The following is a 21842-nucleotide window of genomic DNA, read 5'->3' as shown; positions in this document are numbered from 1 at the left end:
CTCTTCACAATACCCCATAGGTTTTCTATGGGGTTAAGGTCAGGCGAGTTTGCTGGCCAATCAAGAACAGGGATACCATGGTCCTTAAACCAGGTACAGGTAGCTTTGGCAGTGTGTGCAGGTGCCAAGTCCTGTTGGAAAATGAAATCTGCATCTCCATAAAGATGGTCAGCAGCAGGAAGCATGAAGTGCTCTAAAACTTCCTGGTAGACGGCTGCGTTGACCTTAGACCTCAGAAAACACAATGGACCAACACCAGCAGATGACATGGCACCCCAAACCATCAATGACTGTGGAAACTTTACACTGGACCTCAAGCAACGTAGATTATGTGCCTCTCCTCTCTTCCTCCAGACTCTGGGACCTTGATTTCCAAAGGAAATGCAAAATTTACTTTCATCAGAGAACATAACTTTGGACCACTCAGCAGCAGTCCAGTCAAGACGCTTCTGACACGGTCTCTTGTTCAAGAGTGGCTTGACACAAGGAATGCGACAGCTGAAACCCATGTCTTGCATACGTCTGTGTGTACGGTGGTTCTTGAAGCACTGACTCCAGCTGCAGTCCACTCTTTGTGAATCTCCCCCACATTTTTGAATGGGGTTTGTTTCACAATCCTCTCCAGGGTGCGGTTATCCCTATTGCTTGTACATTTTTTTATATTTGACCTAAGATGGCGGCGCGCGCAGTCGCAGCAGCTTCTCTCTCTCCCGACAAACCGGTGTTTTCGTGTTTTTTGTCTTGTAAGTCGCAATGTTTTTGCACATCTTCGTCTCGTCTACCTGTCTTTAAGCGCGCATACAGTCGTGAGTTTCTGCTCGAGGTCGGCAGAACCACATTTTTAGAGTTAAACTCCGCGCACACTGAAGAGTTGCGGGACCTCGGTCTGCTCCGAAGGCCTTCTCCATCACCGACCCCCACTACTGCATCTCGCCCACAGCGGAGGCGCTACAAGCGGCGTGAGAGGAAGCAGAAGAGGGGTAAGCGCGGAGGTATCCGAGCTAGGCTAGCGGCCAACCCACACAAGCCAGCTATCCCCACCATCGTACTGGCGAACGTACGCTCTTTGGACAATAAACTGGACTACATCCGACTACTCCGCTCGACTCAGAGGACTGTAAGAGACTGTTGTGTTTTTGTGTTTACGGAAACATGGCTTAACAACAGCGTACCGGACTGCGCCATACAGCTCGACCAGCTAACATGCTATCGAGCTGACAGAGCTCTCGTCGAGGGAGGTAAGATCCGCGGCGGCGGGCTTTGTGTTTACATCAATGATGCGTGGTGTCGCGACGCTGTTGTGGTCTGCAAACACTGCTCACCCCTGGTGGAGTTTATGATTATTAAGTGCCGGCCGTTCTATCTACCGAGGGAATATTCAGCCATACTGCTCGTTGCTGTATACATCCCTCCCAGCTCCAGCAACAACAACAGGAGTGAGGCACTAAATGATCTGTACCAGCACACCAGTGAGCAGCAGACAGCCCACCCAGATGCTTTTCTTATCTTGGCTGGGGATTTCAATCACGCAGACTTAAAGAGTGTGTTCCCAAAAATTCACCAACACATAGACTTTCCAACAAGGGGAAAAAACACTCTGGACTTTGTTTACACCACCCAGAGAGGAGCTTACAAGGCCCTCCCCCTCCCCCACCTCGGAGCCTCAGACCACATCACTGTCATGCTAATGCCTGCATACAGACCGCTCGTTAAAGTCACCAAACCAGTTCACAAACAGATTCAAGTGTGGCCGGAAGGGTCGTCAGAGGCACTTCAAGACTGTTTTGACACCACTGACTGGAATATGTTTAAACAGGCTGCCACATACAACAATACTACAGACCTCCAAGAGTACTCAGAGACTGTTACTGCCTACATCTCCAAGTGCATTGATGATGTAACAGTCACAAAGTCCATCACTGTCCGGGCCAACCAGAAGCCGTGGATGACAGGGGAGGTCTACAGACTTCTGAAGGCTCGGAACGCTGCCTTTAGAGCTGGAGATGAGGAGGGCCTGAAGACAGCTAGGGCCAACCTATCCCGCGGCATCAAAGAGGCCAAGAGACAGTACTCCAGGAGGATAGCCCATCGTTTCAGCGACAGCAGAGACACGCGGAGCCTGTGGCAGGGGATACAGACCATTACGGATTACAAGCCCCCACCACAGACCTGTGACAACACCATCCCCCTGCTGAACGAGCTGAATGCCTTCTTTGCTCGCTTTGAGGCACAAAACAGCACCACTGCACAGAAGACTCCACCTCCTCCCGGCGACCAGGTGATGACGCTGTCCCCGGACAGTGTGAGGAGATCCCTCAGCAGGATCAATGCACGCAAAGCTCCGGGTCCTGACAACATTCCTGGGCGTGTACTGAGAGACTGTGCAGTGGAACTCACTGAGGTCTTCACAGACATCTTCAACATCTCACTAAATCAGGCCGTTGTCCCCACATGCTTCAAAGCTACCACCATCATTCCAGTCCCTAAGAAGTCATCTCCATCCTGCTTCAATGACTACCGTCCAATAGCACTCACTCCCATCCTCATGAAGTGCTTTGAACGGCTAGTCATGCACCACATCAAGTCTGTCCTCCCCCCCTCCCTGGACCCCTTCCAGTTTGCATATAGGTCCAACCGCTCGACCGATGATGCCATCACCACTGCCCTCCACCCAGCCCTCACACATCTGGAGAAAAAAGACTCATATGTCAGGATGCTGTTCATAGACTTCAGTTCAGCATTCAACACAATCATCCCTCAACAGCTCACTCACAAACTGGCCCAGCTGGGGCTCAATACCTCACTGTGCAACTGGCTGTTGGACTTCCTGACCGGGAGACCTCAAGCAGTACGGGTCGGCAGTAACACATCCAGCACCATCACACTGAACACTGGGGCCCCCCAAGGATGTGTGCTGAGCCCCCTCCTCTTCACTCTGCTGACCCACGACTGCACACCATCACACAACTCCAACATTTTCATTAAGTTTGCGGATGACACGACTGTGGTGGGTCTCATCAGCAACAGAGATGAGACAAACTACAGGAGCGAGGTGAGCCGCCTGGCCGGGTGGTGCAGTGACAACAATCTCTCTCTGAACGTGAAGAAGACGAAGGAGATTGTTGTTGACTTCAGGAGAGTACACACTCAGCATGCCCCTCTGACCATCAACGGTGCGACTGTGGAGAGAGTGAGCAGCACCAAGTTCCTGGGTGTGCACATCACTGAGGACCTCTCCTGGACTAACAACACTGTAGCACTGGCCAAGAAAGCACAGCAGCGTCTCTACTTCCTCCGCAAACTCAGAAGAGCCAGAGCCCCGGCCCCCATCATGTGCACCTTCTACAGAGGCACCATCGAGAGCATCCTGACTAGCTGCATCACTGTGTGGTATGGCGCTTGCAACGCATCCTGCCGCAAGTCACTTCAGCGCATAGTGAGAGCAGCTGAGAAGATCGTTGGTGTCTCTCTCCCCTCCCTCCAGGACATCTACAGCACCCGTCTCACCCGCAAAGCCCTCCGCATTGCAGGCGATCCCACCCACCCGACACACAGCTTCTTCAGTCTGCTGCCATCAGGGAGGAGACTGCGGAGTCTCCAGGCGAGGACCAGCAGACTGAAGGACAGCTTCATACATCAGGCTGTCAGGAAGCTGAACTCCCTCCCGTCCTTGCCCCCCCTCCCCTCTTTCACCCCCATTTAACACAGCAACACACTAGGAACTCTGACTCTGTGACACCCCCCCCACCGACCAACAAACTGTGACCGGCACCTGTCACTTGTGCAGCATTGGCTGATCACTACCCATCCAACATTGACTGCAAATAGTCTGACAAAAACTATCCGAACAGTCACTTCGACTTGTCACTTTAACAGACTGATAAGCTCTTCTTGCACTACACTCATAACAAAACAAAACATCTGCATAGTTTTGTTTTTGTTTTTGTACATTCAACTGGTTTGCACTCCATCTATTCTGCCATGTGCCTTATGCACTTTATCTATCTCTCTTGTTTTTATTTTCTACAATGTCCTCAGACTGATAAGCTCTTTTGCACTACAAATATATCTAAACAGTGTTGTTTATTTAACTGGTTTTGCACTCTATCTGCCATGCGCCTTATGCCACTTTATCGATCTAATTCTTATTTTTTTCTACAATATCCTCATTTGTATAATTGTATAGTTGTATGTACATATGTTTAAACTGTATTTATCTGTATCTGAACGTGTTTAATGTTAACTGTATGCACCAAGGGTCTGAGAGTAATGCAATTTCAATTCTCTGTATGTATGTACTGTACATGTGGAAGAATTGACAATAAAGCTGACTTGAACTTGAACTTGAACTTTTTTCTACCACATCTTGTCCTTCCCTTCGCCTCTCTATTAATGTGCTTGGACACAGAGCGCTGTGAACAGCCAGCCTCTTTAGCAATGACCTTTTGTGTGTTGCCCTCCTTGTGCAAGGTGTCAATGGTCGTCTTTTGGACAACTGTCAAGTCAGCAGTCTTCCCCATGATTGTGTAGCCTACATAACTAGACTGGGAGACCATTTGAAGGCTTTTGCAGGTGTTTTGAGTTAATTAGCTGATTAGAGTGTGGCACCAGCGGTCTTCAATATTGAACATTTTCACAATATTCTAATTTTCTGAGATACTGAATTTGGGACTTTCATTAGTTGTCAGTTATAATCATCAAAATTAAAGGAAATAAACATTTGAAATATATCAGTCTGTGTGTAATGAATTAATCTAATATACAAGTTTCACTTTTTGAATTGTATTAGTGAAATAAATCAACTTTTTCATGATATTCTAATTTTATGACCAGCACCTGTATATCCCTGCCTGCTGTGAGCTACATAAAACTGTAGGGACAAAATCAGCACTGGAAAAAGTGACTAAAAGTAAATGACGCCTAGGCTTTTAATAATGAACAACTGCAGTGAACTTAAATAGTACTATAATTCCCCACAGTAATTATATCTGTTAAACACCTGTTAAATCTGTTAAACTGTCTGAATCTGCCCATATAAATGACATAATAGACCAATTTGCAGTTTCACATCGACTGTTGTATTCTTTACTTGCTCATTTACAGATTGTAAATCTCCCACAAGCGCTAGAGATCCTCAGAGGTGCTCTGACAAACCCATGAAGGGTATTGGTTTGGTTGTATAGGCTGACAGTGTGTGGAGAACAGCTAACAGTGTGTGGAGAACAGCTGACAGTGTGTGGAGAACAGCTGACAGCGTGTGGAGAACATTGGTCAATCTAACTTCACTGCAACATGCCCTTCCCATGAGCATCTATATACACCATAACCAGCCTGGCAGAGCATTAATCAGGAACATTAAGACTGCTGAAGAGAGGGACATTTGCAGAGGACGTCAAGACCCCCGCAGGGAACTGGGTTGGGTGCTTAATGACCCACTCAACAGGCACACGGAGAGACTGGACTGTGCTGACTGACGCAAACACTGTCCCTCTCTGCCTGTTCATCTCTGACTGAGGTAATTAGCAGAGTGCATTTTGAGCATCAGATGTTCACCACAAGGTGAACCCGATGTTTGTAACTAGCAAAAAGCAGAGATGCTACAAACTAAAAACAGCCGTTTAATGGCATGAAACAGAGTATCTTTTCCAGTGGCAAGAAAGTGCAACATGGCTGTACTCACAGTATTGCTTTTCACAGTAACTTTACAATGAAATGAAATAATGATTTTATATATAATGTTTCATAAACAAATTACAAAAATAGGGCTGTGTTTAAGAAAATTATATTAAAATGGTTTATGTTTATTTTCTTTACAATTATTTTTAAAACAGAGTTAAATAAAGTGTATTTTGCTCATTTTTTAAAAGGATTCCTGATTGTACTTTGCTAAAGTGGTAACATATTAACTTCAACATCTAATTGTTTTTAGGTTGCATTTTAACCAAACCATTTTCTACATACCATTTTCAGTGAATTTGAGCATAATTGAGCCAAACCCATCTCTCACAGGACAGAGATTCGATCTCAATTATGACTACATGTGCAGTTGCTGCATTTCTACGGAAGCGTATTGCATTCACTTGAGGAAAAAAAATCTACTCTGTTTTTCTGAATTAACGAGTTAATTATCTCAGAATTACGAGATAATTTTTCATTAAAAAAAGTTTTTGCTCTGTTTTTCTGAATTAACGAGTTAATTATCTCAGAATTACGAGATAATTTTTCATTAAAAAAAAGTTTTTGCTGTTTTTCTGAATTAATGACTTAATTATCTCGTAATTCTGAGATAATTAACTCGTTAATTCAGAAAAGCAGAGTAGTTTTTGTTTTCCTCAAGTGAATGCAATACGCTTCCGTACATTTCACCTTTGTAGTGTAGTTTAACTACATTTAATATGAATAGCTAGGTAAATTAACAAGCCTCAGTTTCAAAGTATGTTTTTAAAGACTGGGTGAAATACCTCCCTAGACACACACATTTGCGTGTGTGAACAAACACAAACAATCTTCCTGCAGTGTGGTGATACGGTGTCATCTAAAAGGATCTGCTCCAGCTCTACAACTTACTGTACAATATGTAACATTTTCATGCCTCTCCTGAATTCTGTCTCTACCCCACCCCCCTCCCCTCTCATTACTCTCTCAGTCAGTCCATCTCCTGTATCTGCCTGTGCAGAAGTTCTTCTCATTTGTCAGATTGTCTGGACAGCTAGAAATCAAAACATCACAAAGAAATACTACACAAATACAATAACAGCTACATGTCTTTTCTGGGTTTCATAATCTCATCTGACACACATAATATCAACAGCTGCTAATTGAAAAGCCCCTAAGTAAAAAATTAAACATTAAATTGGACTGGGAACTGTAGCAGGAAAATAGTCAAAGATAAAGTCTTTTCACACTTGAAATTGTTAACCTAGATCCTAAACATAACTCTGGGATATCTTGCTTTACATCTTACATTGTTCATATGTAATCAATTGTATAGAAAAGAGCACTAGGGACATTCAGCTAAACATTTCCATTTGTGTCCCACTTTAAAAAATAAAGTCATACAGGTTTAGAACAACAGGAAATCATGAAATTATGTTGATTGGTTAATCTATTCCTTTAACATACTTGTGCCTTTTTAGAAGCTCAACAACATTGACTGGATGAATACAATTTGCAATGGCAAATGAAACTTACAAAATTAGTACAAATACGTAGATGCCATTTGCCATATTTTACAATTTCATTTTCTAACACAGAAACAACTGTACAAAGCACAAGCATAATAAGGTAAGCACTGTTTAGTTTATGATTAGCTATCTGTTGCTAAACAACTCACTATAATACACTGGCACTGCATTGTTTCACACTGTATTTGGCACCACAATTTGTGGTGTTTGGATCAGTGCTAAAAGTAATGCTAACCTTCCTCTGGTGCAGGTTTTTTTGAAATCATCACTTTACCCAGGGTTAGACAATAACCCAGGTTGAACCGCAGTGCGTAGAGCATTATATTGAAATATATGATAGTGACATCAACTGGTACATATTCTGCCATGGATTAATAATATAGCCAATACAAAGGGGTGCTATGCAATGCATTGTATTTGTATAAAATATACAAAATCTGCCATGCTCAAAAAGTCAATGAAGACAAAAATAATGGCAAAGTGTATTCAGGGCACAGTGAATCCAGGGCACAGTGCCTGTGTGTGTGTTTGTGTCAGCTTTGGTGGGAAGGAGGGGGGCATTCCTCTCCAGAGGTCAGTGTTTCAGTGTGAGGTGTTCATCAGATAATTAAACCCGAAGGGAGTAAAACACACACATACACACATTGTCATTTTCTCCCTCATAAAATGCTCTCATATTTTGTTCCCAAACGGCAGATGGAAGTTGAAGGCACAAGCTTGATCTGAAAAGACTGCATTTAACACCCCTTGGATTTTTTGCCTCTGGCTTGACAACTGAAAATAGACATTACTTCAGAGCGGTTGAATGTATAGTGCTTTAAATCAAACCTAATATAGCTACCTTAATACACTATGTGTAATTAAACTACTGAGAGTGTGAGGAGTTCATTCTTTAAAAAAAAAAAGTCTGTAAGGTCAAAAGTACACAAATGCGCATCCACAAATGTGTGGTTTGTTCATGTTAGTGATCCGTGCATGTGTTGCCCACCTTAACCACGTCCTCGTCCATCGAGCGACATTCCACCGACTCAGTCACATCGGTCACAGTACCTTCGGTTCCAACGGTGACCACCTTCACTGGCATGGCAACAGTTTTCCCGGTGAGCACTGCGGTGTTAAGGATCTCTGTCTCCTGCACACCGAGGGCAGATCAATCAGACTACGTTAACCCAGGATAATTCACTCGCAATTATTCACAATAATTTGTCATTCTGTCAGCTCCAGCTCTTCAGTGCCGACACTGAGTTGTGCTATTAACCCAGTGAGTCATATCATTCAATTAGAGTCATCAGCTCCGGAGAGTCTCAGAGTGAGATGGAGAGGTCTGTTTAGAGCCAAACAACACATTCTGTTTTAATGAAACTGATCCACTCTCAGATAATCTATATTAACATGAAAACGCACACAGGAATAAGGTTCACTATCAAGTCACTACGAAAAGAAAAAGGAAGATTTTCACACATATTTGGAAGAAAATATGAATGCTTGCCCATGCACAACTCGTCAGCATGACATTAGGGTATTGTGTTTGCTAAGGTGTTCAGAGTAGTTTTAACATGTAGTTTGTGGTTGCTAGGATGTTTTGAGTGCTTGCTTACTGCCCCATATCAAAAGAGCTCCAAGACGAGTTATCAGATGTGGAGTCTTTAGAATTCGTTTTAGCTGTTTTATCATAAAACAGGCAAAAAAGCACTTCTGATATTTTTTTTTACATTTTAAATTCCATATTAGATTTATTAAAATAAATATACACACACAAACATAATACTAATCCAGATCCCTAACCCTAAATATGAGCAAAAGAAACAGTGATGCTTGACTGAGGAAGCACCAGTAATAATGATGCTTATAGCAAACATCCGTACCACTGTGGGAAGTTCCTGAAATATGCTTTACATAGAGAACAATGGGAAAAACACTGTAGGCACATCTTATTTTCACAGAAATATCCTGTAATTATGGCAAAATGACAGCTACGGTAACGTTTCTGTGAATCCATTCTCTCTTTGCGTATAATCTTATCTAAAACATGTTAGTCTTCAATTTACAGTTCAAACAAACCAAAGGCTGGATAATTAGATCATTTTATTTTGACTTGTGTTTTTCTTGCCAGCTGGGGCTATGGATGAAGAGATGGCACAAAACTGCCCTCATCATAAACCATGCAGCACTTTGAGACAGATAAACCTAAATAAAGAAGCCTTCTGCAAAGGTTTTGTTCTTCATCATAGGGTCTTTTCTTCTCTTTATGTCACAGCTCTCACCATTCTCCTTTAGAGAAAACAGATAACATTATTTAATCCCGAACTGTGGATAATAAAATTTCAAGCTTGTTAATAAGACTGAGGTCTTCTGTTCCTTTTTTTTTCTCCAGGCTGATCCCACTTCAGGCTTCACTTGGTAGCTGATTCTTATTTCAATCATTTTCACTTTAATGCACCACAATTGTAAGGATAAACGAGCCTCTTCCTTTCTTTCCCTTTATGCGTTTAAGCCGATCATTATTTTCTATCTAACACAGGCTGTGCTGTATACTTCTGAGGTAGAATTTGAATATGCCATTTCCCGAGATTTCAAAATTATGTAAATGTGCAATAGGAACGTAGTCTGAGCAGCGAGAGCTTGGTATTCAAACCTTATGCTCAGACATTTTGACAGGGAGTTATCGCCTGTGTTTGATTTGCTGTCAAAACATTAATTTATCAAGACTAGGAAAAAGACTCTGATAAATATTCCACAGGATGGGATGGGTGAAGTGTTTACAATTCGCTCTCCCCCTTTCACTCACTTCCCCCTCAGATGAATTCAAAGAACCCAGCGACACTGTTCAGCAGACAAGGTGCTTTCAAATGTCTTTCAATGTGTCCATTCACCGGCTGTTAAAACCGAACAATGTAATTTTCAGTCAAGCCTGAAGATTACGCAGTGAATTAAAAACAGAATTCAAGAGTAAAACAGGCACAGCGGTGGAAAGCCTCTCATTGTGATGCCACAGACTCTGATGGGTGGCTATACTTCACTGTAAAAAAACAAAAAAAAAAGCTGAGGTAAGTTCAGTTCAGAGAGCAAAATGTGACATTGACTGGAGTACTACATGCTGAAAATTCAGCTTGATAAATTACATTTTAAAATATATTACTGTATTTTGATCAAATAATTGCAATAAGAGATTTTATATATATAACATCATAATACAATTATAGTTAAAGTATTAATTTAATATACATAAATCAAATTCCATGGTGCAACTATGCATTAGTGAGTTTTGGGCTTGCAAGACTACATTAACATGCAGCAATGTACAGTCTCTTCACGCATCTGGCTTGGCTTGAAAATGAAGGAAGATTTACTCTGACAGCAGGACTGATGTGGGTGGTATGAGAAACAGCAGAACTAATATGCCACTAGTTTATGTCCACCTACACTTCCGGTCCTCCTACCCCCACCTCAATCATGATGCTGCGGTAGTTGAAACCCACCATACCAACCCCCAACCCCATCTCTGGAGCTCCTATGAGCCGTGGTTCCAGAGGGAGGGTGTTGAATCCGAGCACAATGTGTTATTCATGCAGCCTTGTCATCCACTTCTGCCCAGTGGTCGGTAAACATAGTTCCCTGGACTGCTGACTGATTAGTGTTAGCTATGCATGGATGCTGGGTTTGAAGAACAGGCTGTAAGGCCTCCCAGAGACTATCTCTGCGGGAGGGCAGTGCTTCTACAACACGCACTTACCTTAAAATGGTTCCACACTATCTTGGTAAATCGATAAAAGGCCATTACACTTTTGGCGGTGTTGGTCGGGACTAAAGAGTTATCAGAGGTCGGGGAATGTAGGGTTAATATCAGCACAGGTGATTGGTTCAGTTCGTGGTGAACCTACAGCGGCTCACATGGGGTCTAATGCTCAAGGACAGGCAGCGCTGAATGCATCGGCACCCCGTTTGGATCCTCGTGGCCAATGCCGCAGCCATGCTATTACAGAGCCATCGATCGGCGGCTGTATTTCTTTTCAAGACCGCAGGACCTACCAACTCTTCAGCAGCGATGGCTGAAGCCTTTTTGTCTCTCAGTCTTGCTGACAGAGCCTCTGATAAAATGGCACAACAGTGCAGACAAACAGGGAGCGAAAAGGAAGATCGCTATTGATTTCAGTAATAGCGCAGAGAGATGAAGCGAACGCTTAGCTGTCGTTGAACACATTACAGCCACTGGGTCAGCCAAGCACCTCTCAGTGGCCGCTAGAATGAGGATAATCACCGTTTTGTGTTAATGTTTCCGCATCAACCCATAATCCAAGGCCTCTCCACCTCACTGCTTGGCTAAATGAAATGGCTTTTTCCAGGAATTATGAGCCCGGTTATGAACAGTGGATGAACCAGACATTAGCATAAACCTGGTTTTCTCTGCTATGATTCCTTAAGTATTAAACTATGATGCATTATTCATGATATTGCATAGATATGCTCATTTAGACATTGTGATTTAGCAAAGTGGATATTGTACCTGGATCAAGATCTTTTGTTAGTCCTGGAACAACATTCTTATTCAGCCATCACAGTCCAAACACAAGCTTAGATACCACCGAAACCTAGTAGAAATGATTCATAAGAATGCTGTTCAAGTTCTAACCCCAGCCCTAAGATCAGGATGACAGGAAGGAACATGTCCTCCTTGAATCACAACAAGCACATAGGGAGCTGTGGTGAATGTACTGCACCTCAATTACACCACCTTTCCACTGCACCTACAAGACAATCTCTGCTGCTTGGTAGCTAGAGACCAACAGATGTTGTTTTTATGACCAGTAACAATTTATATATATATATATATATATATATATATATGTGTGTGTGTGTGTGTATGTGTGTGTGTGTGTGTGTGTGTTTAAACGTATGCAGAACTGAATCTTAATTATTGTTTAATTTTTGTTTCTACGATACATGGTATAATAAAAATGTGTCTAAAACAATAACCTGGAGGGCTACTTTATTTAAAAAAACATTAATAATAATAATAATAATAATATTTTTAATAAATCTGATTCTTAATTCTTTAATTTTTACTTTTAGTTTCATAATAAAAGTGAATAATGATAACAGTACTAATAGTTTAATAGTTGTATAATTCATCCTACTACTAATTTATTATTATTATTATAAAAGTAAATAATAACAATAATAATAATAAATCTAGCTGCAAGCAACAATTACCGGTGTTCATGCACTTAAGGAGGTCTTGGCCAACCTGGATGTATGGCTGACAGTTAAACCCATCCAAAATGGAGAATAGGCTCACAGATACACAACACACATACACACACACTGAAATTAAATGATTAAACTAGTATATTAATACTCTACATTTACATTTACTCATTTAGCTGACGCTTTTATCCAAAGCGACTTACAATTGCTATATGTCAGAGGTCGCACGCCTCTGGAGCAACTAGGGGTTAAGTGTCTTGCTCAGGGACACATTGGTGTCTCACAGTGGATTCGAACCCGGGTCTCTCACACCAAAGGCATGTGTCTTATCCACTGCGCCATCACCACCCCTCTATATGACTCTATATGCATATTTACACACACACACACACAAACACACACAGACACACACATACATAGACATAAATGCATACATATTTTGTTGCAGATATAGATATTTGAAACAAGTGATAGGTGACAAAACTTCTGATTTTAAGAGTTTATATGTCATTTTCAGGTTTCTCTGTGATCATAATATGGCAAAATTGTAAAAACTGACATATCTGTATGAACAAAATGTTAAACTTTAATTAAAATTTATTTTAAATGTTATAACAGTGATTTTATAATATCTGCATAAGAAAACCTATTAACAGTACTGTTTTAGTGTTTAATAAGCCTATTAGTGGTCTTCCGCTGCCATCTAGTGGTTATAAATTGGAATTTCTCATACAACACTGTGTATCATTCAACTATTAAAGTGTTATTTTTTTGCCCAATCTCTCTTAAATTTTGCATGCCTGTTTAGAATGAAATTATGCATCGAGAGAAGTTGAGGGATTTCTTTTAGGATTTTAGTTCTTTGGGTACACTATGTAAAGAACATATTATAAAATGGCCACGCCCCTTTTTTAAATGAGCCAATTATAGCTAACCAAAGGACAAAATTCAACATATTTTCGATAATTATTGATCTAGAGAGTCCAGAGATTATTACTGCAGTGGTTTGATCGAGATTGGGATTGGGACGAGCCTTTTTATCTGACAAGAAGGTCGGACTACTGCCATCTGACCAAGTTTCAGCTCTCTAGGCCTAACGGTTTGGGCTGCACGATCAGTTTTAGGGAATAATAATAATAATTTTAAAAAAATCCTAACAAATACAATAGGGTTTCAGCACTGCGTGCTTGAACCCCTAATAATAATAATAATAACAACAACAACATTACATATAAAAAAATTGTTTTGCAATCTAGTCATGTATAAGTGTAAAGGTTTAGTAATTTAGCCAAATAATACTAAATAGTTAGTGACTTAATCATTGAAGGGAGGCCATTCAATATCACCAGACTCGATACAAAAGAACCAAAAAACAATTCTTTTAATCCAATTATCTGAATATTGCAACCTGCAGCCCTCAAGGGTTTTGGGGTTAACGTTCAAACAGCACAGCCATAGGAACTTAGATGAACTCTTTCACCACTCTTTCAAATTAATACTTGCTAGAAAACTCCACCACCTTTTAATAACTGTAAAAAAACTTGCCACGGCTTAGATGCAATCGCCATCTAACATTACCTCCCTCATTTCCTCCATCTCTGGGGCAGTGAAATGTGGAAGTACAGATTTCATATGCCCTGTGTAGTGTGCAGGCCTCCAGGTGAGGGATAATGAATACATAGGCTGTTTCAGATGATTGTGATAAGGCGGCAGCGGTCATGCGCACAGCCGCGGTGGAGAGAAAGTGAGATGCTGGTAGTAATGAGGGAGCGTGCGGTGAGGACCATCGATCCCCGCGGCTCTGTGGCAGGGCGCAGGTTTACCGAGGCCAGCCGCCGCACAATAACACGCTTCTGTCTGCATCTTAATCTCTCAGCAGTCACAAATCAACTTGCATTTCTTTCAAACAACTGCACTCATGTTCTCTCTCTCTCTCTCTCTCTCCCTTTTTCTTTTTCTCTTTCGGTTCTTGCATGTGTGCCACACAGTCTTGTGCTACAGGGGGTTTAGAGAAACATTTGCATCAAGAGTAAATAAAGCAGTAATACAAAAAAAGCTCAAATACTGGAGTACAGTGAGCACGGTGTCAAACAGCGCAGCTTAAATGACTTCTCTCAAAGACATTCTCATAATAAATTGTCTCTGGATCACAATGTAAAAGGATCAATTCCTTGTTTTCTTTTTGCTCAGATAAAAGGTTTTTGGTCTCAGATAAAGATCAGAAATGTCAAAATGCATTCTAAAGATCAAACTAGCCTCAGTTGACTGGTATATATGATATCTAATTTGTAGATATCCAAAAGACTTTAGTTTACACAATAGTGTGGCACTTTACAGTTAGTATTATGGACAAAAATAAATTCCAGACAAAAAGTAAATACAACCCGAATTCCGGAAATGTTGGGAAGTTTTTTAAATGTGAATAAAATCAAAACTAAAAGACTTTCAAATCACGTGAGCCAATATTTTATTCACAATAGAACACAGATAACATAAATGTTTAAACTAAGGGTGTATTCACACCTGTCTTGTCTGGTTAGTTTCCCCCTTTGGTGCGGCTCTTTTGGGCAGGTGTGAATACAGCAATCGCACTCTGGTGCGCACCAAACAACTGAACCGAGACCCAGCTGAAGAGGTGGTCTCGGTTCGGTTCCAAACGAACTCTGGTACGGTTCGTTTAAGGTGTGAATATGAACCGGCCTCGATCCAACCCAATTGCAGAGAGCACCGCACCTTTTGGGTTAACAGGCTCCCATAGTTGGAGTTGCCTTATGGGATAGTGTTGTTTTCGCTACATTTGCTAGCCATTGAAAAATGAGTCGTGGTTCCACCTGGAGCTCCAAGGAGACACGCTGCCTCATTGACATTTGGGCAGATGCCTATATATCACAGTTACTGGAGAAGACGCATAAAAGTCGTGGCCTAATGGTTAGAGAGTTGGACTCGTGATCCAAAGGTTGCGGGTTCGAGTCTCGGGCCGGCAGGGATTGTAGGTGGGGGGAGTGAATGTACAGCGCTCTCTCCACCCTCGATACCACGACTGAGGTGCCCCTGAGCAAGGCACCGAACCCCCAACTGCTTCCCGGGCGCTGCAGCATAAAATGGCTGCCCACTGCTCCGGGTGTGTGTTCACGGTGTGTGTGTGTGTTCACTGCTGTGTGTGTGCACGTTGGATGGGTTAAATGCAGAGCACGAATTCCGAGTATGGGTCACCATACTTGGCTGAATGTCACTTCACATAAAAATGCGGATGTGTTCAGCAAGTTCAGCGAAAGGATGAAGGAGAGGGGATTTGAGCGGCCTCCTGCACAGTGTCACGTTAAAGTAAAAAAAAACTTGTGTTTTTTTTTAGGTTTCACTTTCGCTTTCTTTATACCTGATCCGTGTTCTGCGCAGTGCTACGGTCAGTATGCCATGGTAGGCGCACATAAAAGCATGCTCTCTCCGTCGGAACCGTCTTGCAGCACGTCTTCGCAAAATCCTTGTTACAACATGGTATAGATGACATTGTCTCATCTGATGTTCATAGGTGTCTGCATATTGCGTTTGTAGCTGATAAAAGAAAATCAGTAAAATAATAACAATTGCACTATGAAAAATCTCCATGATTAGCCTGTTTTCGAGCTTCCTGCTTTTCCCTGCTTGAGAATTTCTGTCCAATGAATTGATGACCTTAGCACACGTGTGGTTTTGTTTACAATTACTGGTTCACTTGAAAAAAGGGCAGTGTGAAAGCGAACCGCACCAAAAAAAAAAAAAAACATTCTATTTGGTCCAGACCAAAGCAAGTGAACTAACGGACTTTCCTGGTGTGAATACACCCTAAGAAATTGTATGCAAAAATTTAGCTCATTTCAAATTTGATGCCTGCTACAGGTCTCAAAATAGTTGGAGGGCATGTTTACCATGGTGTAGCATTTCCTCTGCTTTTCAAAACAGTTTGAAGACATCTGGGCATTGAGGCTATGCATTTCTGGAGTTTTGCTGTTGGAATTTGGTCCCATTCTTGCCTGATACAGGTTTCCAGCTGCTGAAGACTTCGTGGTTGTCTTTTACGCAATTTTCGTTTAATGATGCACCAAATGTTCTCTATAAGTGAAAGATCTGGACTGCAGGCAGGCCAATTCAGCACCCGGACTCTTGTACTATGAAGCCATGCTGTTGTAATAGCTGCAGTATGTGGTTTTGCATTATCCTGCTGAAATACACAAGGCCTTCCCTGAAATAAACGTCGTCTGGAGGGGAGCATATGTTGCTCTAAAACCTTTACATACCTTTCAGCATTCATAGTGCCTTACAAAACATGCAAGCTGCCCATACCGTATGCACTTATGCACCCCCATACCATCAGAGATGGTTGCTTTTGAACTGAATGCTGATGACATGCTGGCAGGTCTCCCTCCTCTTTAGCCCGGAGGACACGGCGTCCGTGATTTCCAACAAGAATGTCTAAATCATCCACTGTTTATAACAGGGCTCATAATTCCTGGAAAGAGTGCTCATTTAACCAAATTTGGACTTTTCTGACCATAGAACACTTTTCTACTTTGAAACAGTCCATTTTAAATGAGCCTTGGCCCACAGGACATGACGGCGCTTCTGGACCATGTTCACATAAAGCTTCCGCTTTGCATGATAGAGCTTTAGTTGGCATCTGCAGATGGCACGGTGGATTGTGTTTGCCGACAGTGGTTTCTGGAAGTATTCCTGGGCCCATTTAGTAATGTCAATGACAGAATCACACCGATGAGTGATGTAGTATCGTCTGAGGGCCAGAAGACCACGGGCATCCAACAAAGGTCTTCGGCCTTGTCCCTTACGCACAGAGATTTCTCCAGTTTCTCTGAATCTTTTGATGATGTTATGCACTGTAGATGATGAGATTTGCAAATCCTTTGCAATTTGACGTTAAGGAACATTGTTTTTAAAGTATTCCACAATCTTTTTACGCACTCTTTCACAGATTGGAGAGCCTCTGCCCATCTTTACTTCTGCGAGACTCTGCCTCTCTAAGACATCCCTTTTATGTTACAGGCCTGATGTCAATTAACTTAATTAGTTGCTAGATGTTCTCCCAGCTGAATGTTTTCTAAATTTCTTGCTATTTCAGCCCTTTGTTGCCCCCGTGCCAACTTTGAGACCTGTAGAAGGCATTAAATTTGAAATGAGTTCATTTAGTGGATAAAAGTGTCAAATTTCTCAGTTTAAACGTTTGTTATGTTCTCTATGTTCTACTGTGAATTTGTTTTTGGCTCATGTGATTTGAAAGTCTTTTACTTTTTATTTTATTAAAATTTAAAAAACGTCCCAACATTTCCGGAATTCGGGTTGTAAAGTACAAGCAATTGTGCAACCAATGATGTGAAGACAAATTGATGTACCATGATTTTCTACTTGCTGTTGCTACAAGGTGAGACATCTATATATGTTTTGTCAGTTTTTCTGGAAGAGAAAAACTGTACAATTTAAATGTCTGCTAAAAGTCAATCAGTCATCTTGTTACACTGGTATAAATAAATAAATAAATACAAACAATAAATAATGCATAATTACATGCAAGTAACCCTATCCAAATCCTAATCATATAGTAAGTACATGTAGTTAATTAATATTAAATGTAAAATTATACTGTAACAAGGACACCTTAAAATAAAGTGTAACCAAATCTATCAATCTATCAATCCATCCATCCATCTATCTATTTTTCTTCTTTTTGGAACTGATTGTACTGATTGATTGTAGGCCTCATTAATCTGAGCTTGTGCACATCAGTTTTAGGGTAAAATTTTTTCTAAATTATCCACAAGTAATTTTTTTTTTCTATTTACTCAAAAACAACAAGGTGCATGAGTTGTCAAAAAAAATCCAATCCAAGATTTGGTGATAGTACAGCATAATGAGGGATTTACAAGCAATTTTTGACAAGGAACTGCAAACATGTTAAATTATTGGTGTTTTAAAGATTAACTTCAAGTGAGCATTAGATGACAGCAAATGTAATGTAATAATAAAAATACTGTAGAGGAAATGAGCATGCACAATTAAATGTCCTAGCTATATGATGTAGGATCAGAACGAATCAAGACAATTTAAAACTTAATCAGAACATGGTTGAAACATGAGGAGCCGAATTCCACAAACAGGACCACAAGCCAATGTCATGAATCTGTCCAGATCCTGGTGCCACTAGTCTGAAGCAAGTCTACCAACTAGCAGCTTTGAGCAGCACACAGCATTAAAAAAAAAAGAACATTTATTGACAATTCCAACTCAGGAAGGAGATTGTCAAATTTGGGGCAAGTAATCAAAATTGATGGTCAAAAAAATGCACCTATATGGAATACCTAATATGGCATAACTCCACATTATGTATGTAACCCACACATTTGACTATCATGTCCTAATCACTCATTGTGTATGTCTTTTTAATAACTATTGAATAGCTTAAGGGTTCATATTCATGCTTAGTATGTGTGTTTGAATCTTCTTGCTTGAAACATTTCTTCCAATCAACACTTTGTCAAATGTATCATAGTCTTGTTATAGAAACCATGTCCAAAATTATACTCTACAAGAGCGGGAAAATTCGGACCATGTGACTGATAAGATAGCATGTGATTTATTTATTGGGAGGAGAAACAGAGTAATATCCCGAGCTAAAATGGTATCTAATTGGTCAAGACACCAGTTGGGATGTGTCCAAAAGCCGAGTTTAAAAACTCAGGACACCATCAAACTCCCTCTGCTTCTTTTTTTTGCTTTTGCTTTTTGAGCGTGCTCTGGCTTACATGCCAGCAGCTACTTCTCATCGTGGTGTTAAGAAATTTCCGTCACCAACTTTCCATTGAGTTTCGTGTTCAAAGGTTAATTTTGCCACAAAGTCCAGCTCTAACTGCACCCGCTTCAAACTTCAACCTGCAAATGACTCTGAAACCATCTTCAGCCAATGCCCAAGACTTCACTAAGAATGACCACTGAACTTTCAGCCAATCAGCAACCTCGGGAAACCCCCTTTCTGCAAAGACAACAACAAAAGGGAATCCCTTAACACAAAGACAACGCAAGCAAGTAACTTCCGTATTTTAGCTGAGCTGGTGTATTTAATATAAATTTTAGCCTCATTGAGAAACTCAATGCTACGGTTAATTAAGTGATTGATGGTTGTTCAGGTCTATGCAATAGCACATATTGCTATAAGCTTGGGATTTCACATTTTCATTCTCTTAAACTCATTCTTTCCTCACTTTCTCTCTCCTGCAACATGTATGAATCAGCTGTGAAAGTGATTCTGTTCAAATTCCCTTTAAAATCATAAATGATTCCCTTTGAGCTAAATTGACCTGTTTCCCTTACAATGGCATATAGTGCCTTATAATTATTAGCAAGAAAAGAACCAATAGCAGCTAGTTCTCCATGTAAATTTGATGAGTAGTTCAAAAATGTTGCCCGATTTTCTGTGAAAAATACAAAGGAAAAGGTATTACCTTGTCCTGTAGGTGGTTTACAGAGAACACTGTTCAAACAGACTGTTTGGAAGACAAACAGCAGGTCAGCGTCGCTCAGAGAACAGAGAAACCCATGAGCTCTGAAGAAATGCCTGACACACACCGAAACTCAAGACTAAGGCCAAGAGGCTACAGAGAACCAAACAAAACAAATCCTGGAAAAAAAAGAAAAATCAGAAGAGGGGTTTGAAGGAAGATGCCTCTGACTTGGCAAATTGATTGATTTTGCTTTTCTCTGAACAAACTCTCTGAGCGTCGCGAGAAGACAGGGTGGCAAACAAGAACGAGAGCGCTTTCAATAGTCAACAGAAAACAAGCTCAGCAGGGACTGAAATTTGCCTTCGAGAGGGCTGAACAGCCAATTACAAGGAGCTTAACTAAACTTGATTCAAAAGTTGTGAGGTATAGAAACAGAGCGAGGAAGAAAGACAAACACACACATTATAAAGAGAGAGAGAGAGAGAGAGAGAGAGAGAGAGAGAGAGAGCAAATGCGCACGCTGGTGCATCCTAATGAGCCAGAACAGATTTCCTGCATTTTGAGGGTATCATGCACTGCCAAATCCTATTAGGGCATCTCCTCATTCAAAAAGTTGAAAGTGATGTGATTACATTGATCCCCTCCTGCTGTGTAACACAACAATCTGCTCTCCCAGCATTCCGAGAGCTCAAGACAAATGCGCTCCGTCAGAGGCCCAGACAACACAAGTGATTGGTAGCTGTTGTCTCGCTGTCTGCAGCCGTGATTGTTGTGCGAAATGCACCAGTGGGCCGAACGGGCTTGAGCCGGGGGTGTCAAACTCAGGCTGTAAGGGCATCTGGGCTCATTTTGACAATGTTATTACATCATTCTCCGCCCTCTTCGCTACTGTAAGACTGGCTGTGTTTACCGTAAAGGGCCGAGACAGCACAGCTCTCAAACCCGACGGCTGATGGTGCTTGCTTGGCCACTGAGTGGGGAACTGGGCCGCGGCGGCTGTCCTCTCTAATGAGGCCGAAGAGACAGCTGGCAGGCTGGAATTAGCCGGTGTCCGCGAGAGGGGAAAAAGCTAATTCTAATGGCGCAGAAGCCTCCGATGGGACAGATTGGAGTCTCTTGCCTTTGTTATCGTATGCCATTGTTCCTGTCACACCAATCTGCGTAGTTCCTCTACATTAGACAGGTAGAGAGAAGGGGGAGCGGATGGCCACGCTCGGGGTGATTAAAGCTGCCCGCTGACTATGCTGCCGGCTTAACGAAGTCTTGATTAAGTTTAACAAGGTGTGGTGATGGCAATGTCATCGTTATGGGCAAGGGGAAAAGCCGCCATAGGGTGTGTGAGAGAATGCTGCACTGTAAAATGCAATTAAGACAGGCTGAAAAAGAGGCAAGGTGATCTAATTCAAGATGATATGCAAAAGAGAACCAAATCTACTGAATGTGTGTGTGTGTGTGTGTGTGTGTGTGTGTGAGTGTTTGCATGTGAAGGTTGTGAGAGCAAGGTGAAACGCTTTAGCTAACGAGAGGTAGCATTCAGATTTCAGTGGTTTGTGTGCTTACAGAAAATACACAAACCTTTTCACATCAAAATGAAATAATCATCATCCTACCGCCCTATTGAAAAGAAGCCAATGAAGAGCAGATGTGTAGCCCACCTCTAATCAAACAGCCTTTTTCTCCTAGCCTCAGCCTCTCCCTTTATTAAAAGATGAAACTTGCACTCAAAATAAATTTCTCATGTTGTTGTGCAGAGACTGCACTGGAATCACAGGCCCCCTAGTTTATTTTATTTTTTTAAATGCAGCAATGTGTAAATGATCTACACTGTTGGTGCATTTCAGTTGTTTAGTGAAGGAAAGTGTACATAATACCACACAGCAGTATTATGCTGTTTGTGATCTCTTTTAATCTACATAAATACGTGCATAGAATTTAAAGGATAGATGGGTTATAAAAGTTCCACTGAAGT

At 41.5% G+C, this 21842-nt stretch overlaps 1 protein-coding gene across 1 annotated transcript in view; it reads right to left on the bottom strand.

Annotated features, from left to right (window-relative positions):
• Window positions 1-21842, bottom strand: part of LOC306856109 (transmembrane protein 132D-like) — a 41967-nt gene that overhangs the window by 13005 nt on the left and 7120 nt on the right. Inside the window, exon 3 of the mRNA XM_079395134.1 lies at window positions 8173-8316. Within this exon, the coding sequence (XP_079251260.1) occupies window positions 8173-8316 (144 nt within the window). The remainder of the gene's footprint in view (window positions 1-8172; window positions 8317-21842) is intronic.

This window comes from Barbus barbus (assembly GCF_936440315.1).
Source record: "Barbus barbus genome assembly, chromosome: 36".
Classification (NCBI taxonomy): domain Eukaryota; kingdom Metazoa; phylum Chordata; class Actinopteri; order Cypriniformes; family Cyprinidae; genus Barbus; species Barbus barbus.
The sequence above is the reverse complement of the archived record's forward strand: the minus strand, read 5'-3'. Positions and strand labels throughout refer to the sequence as shown.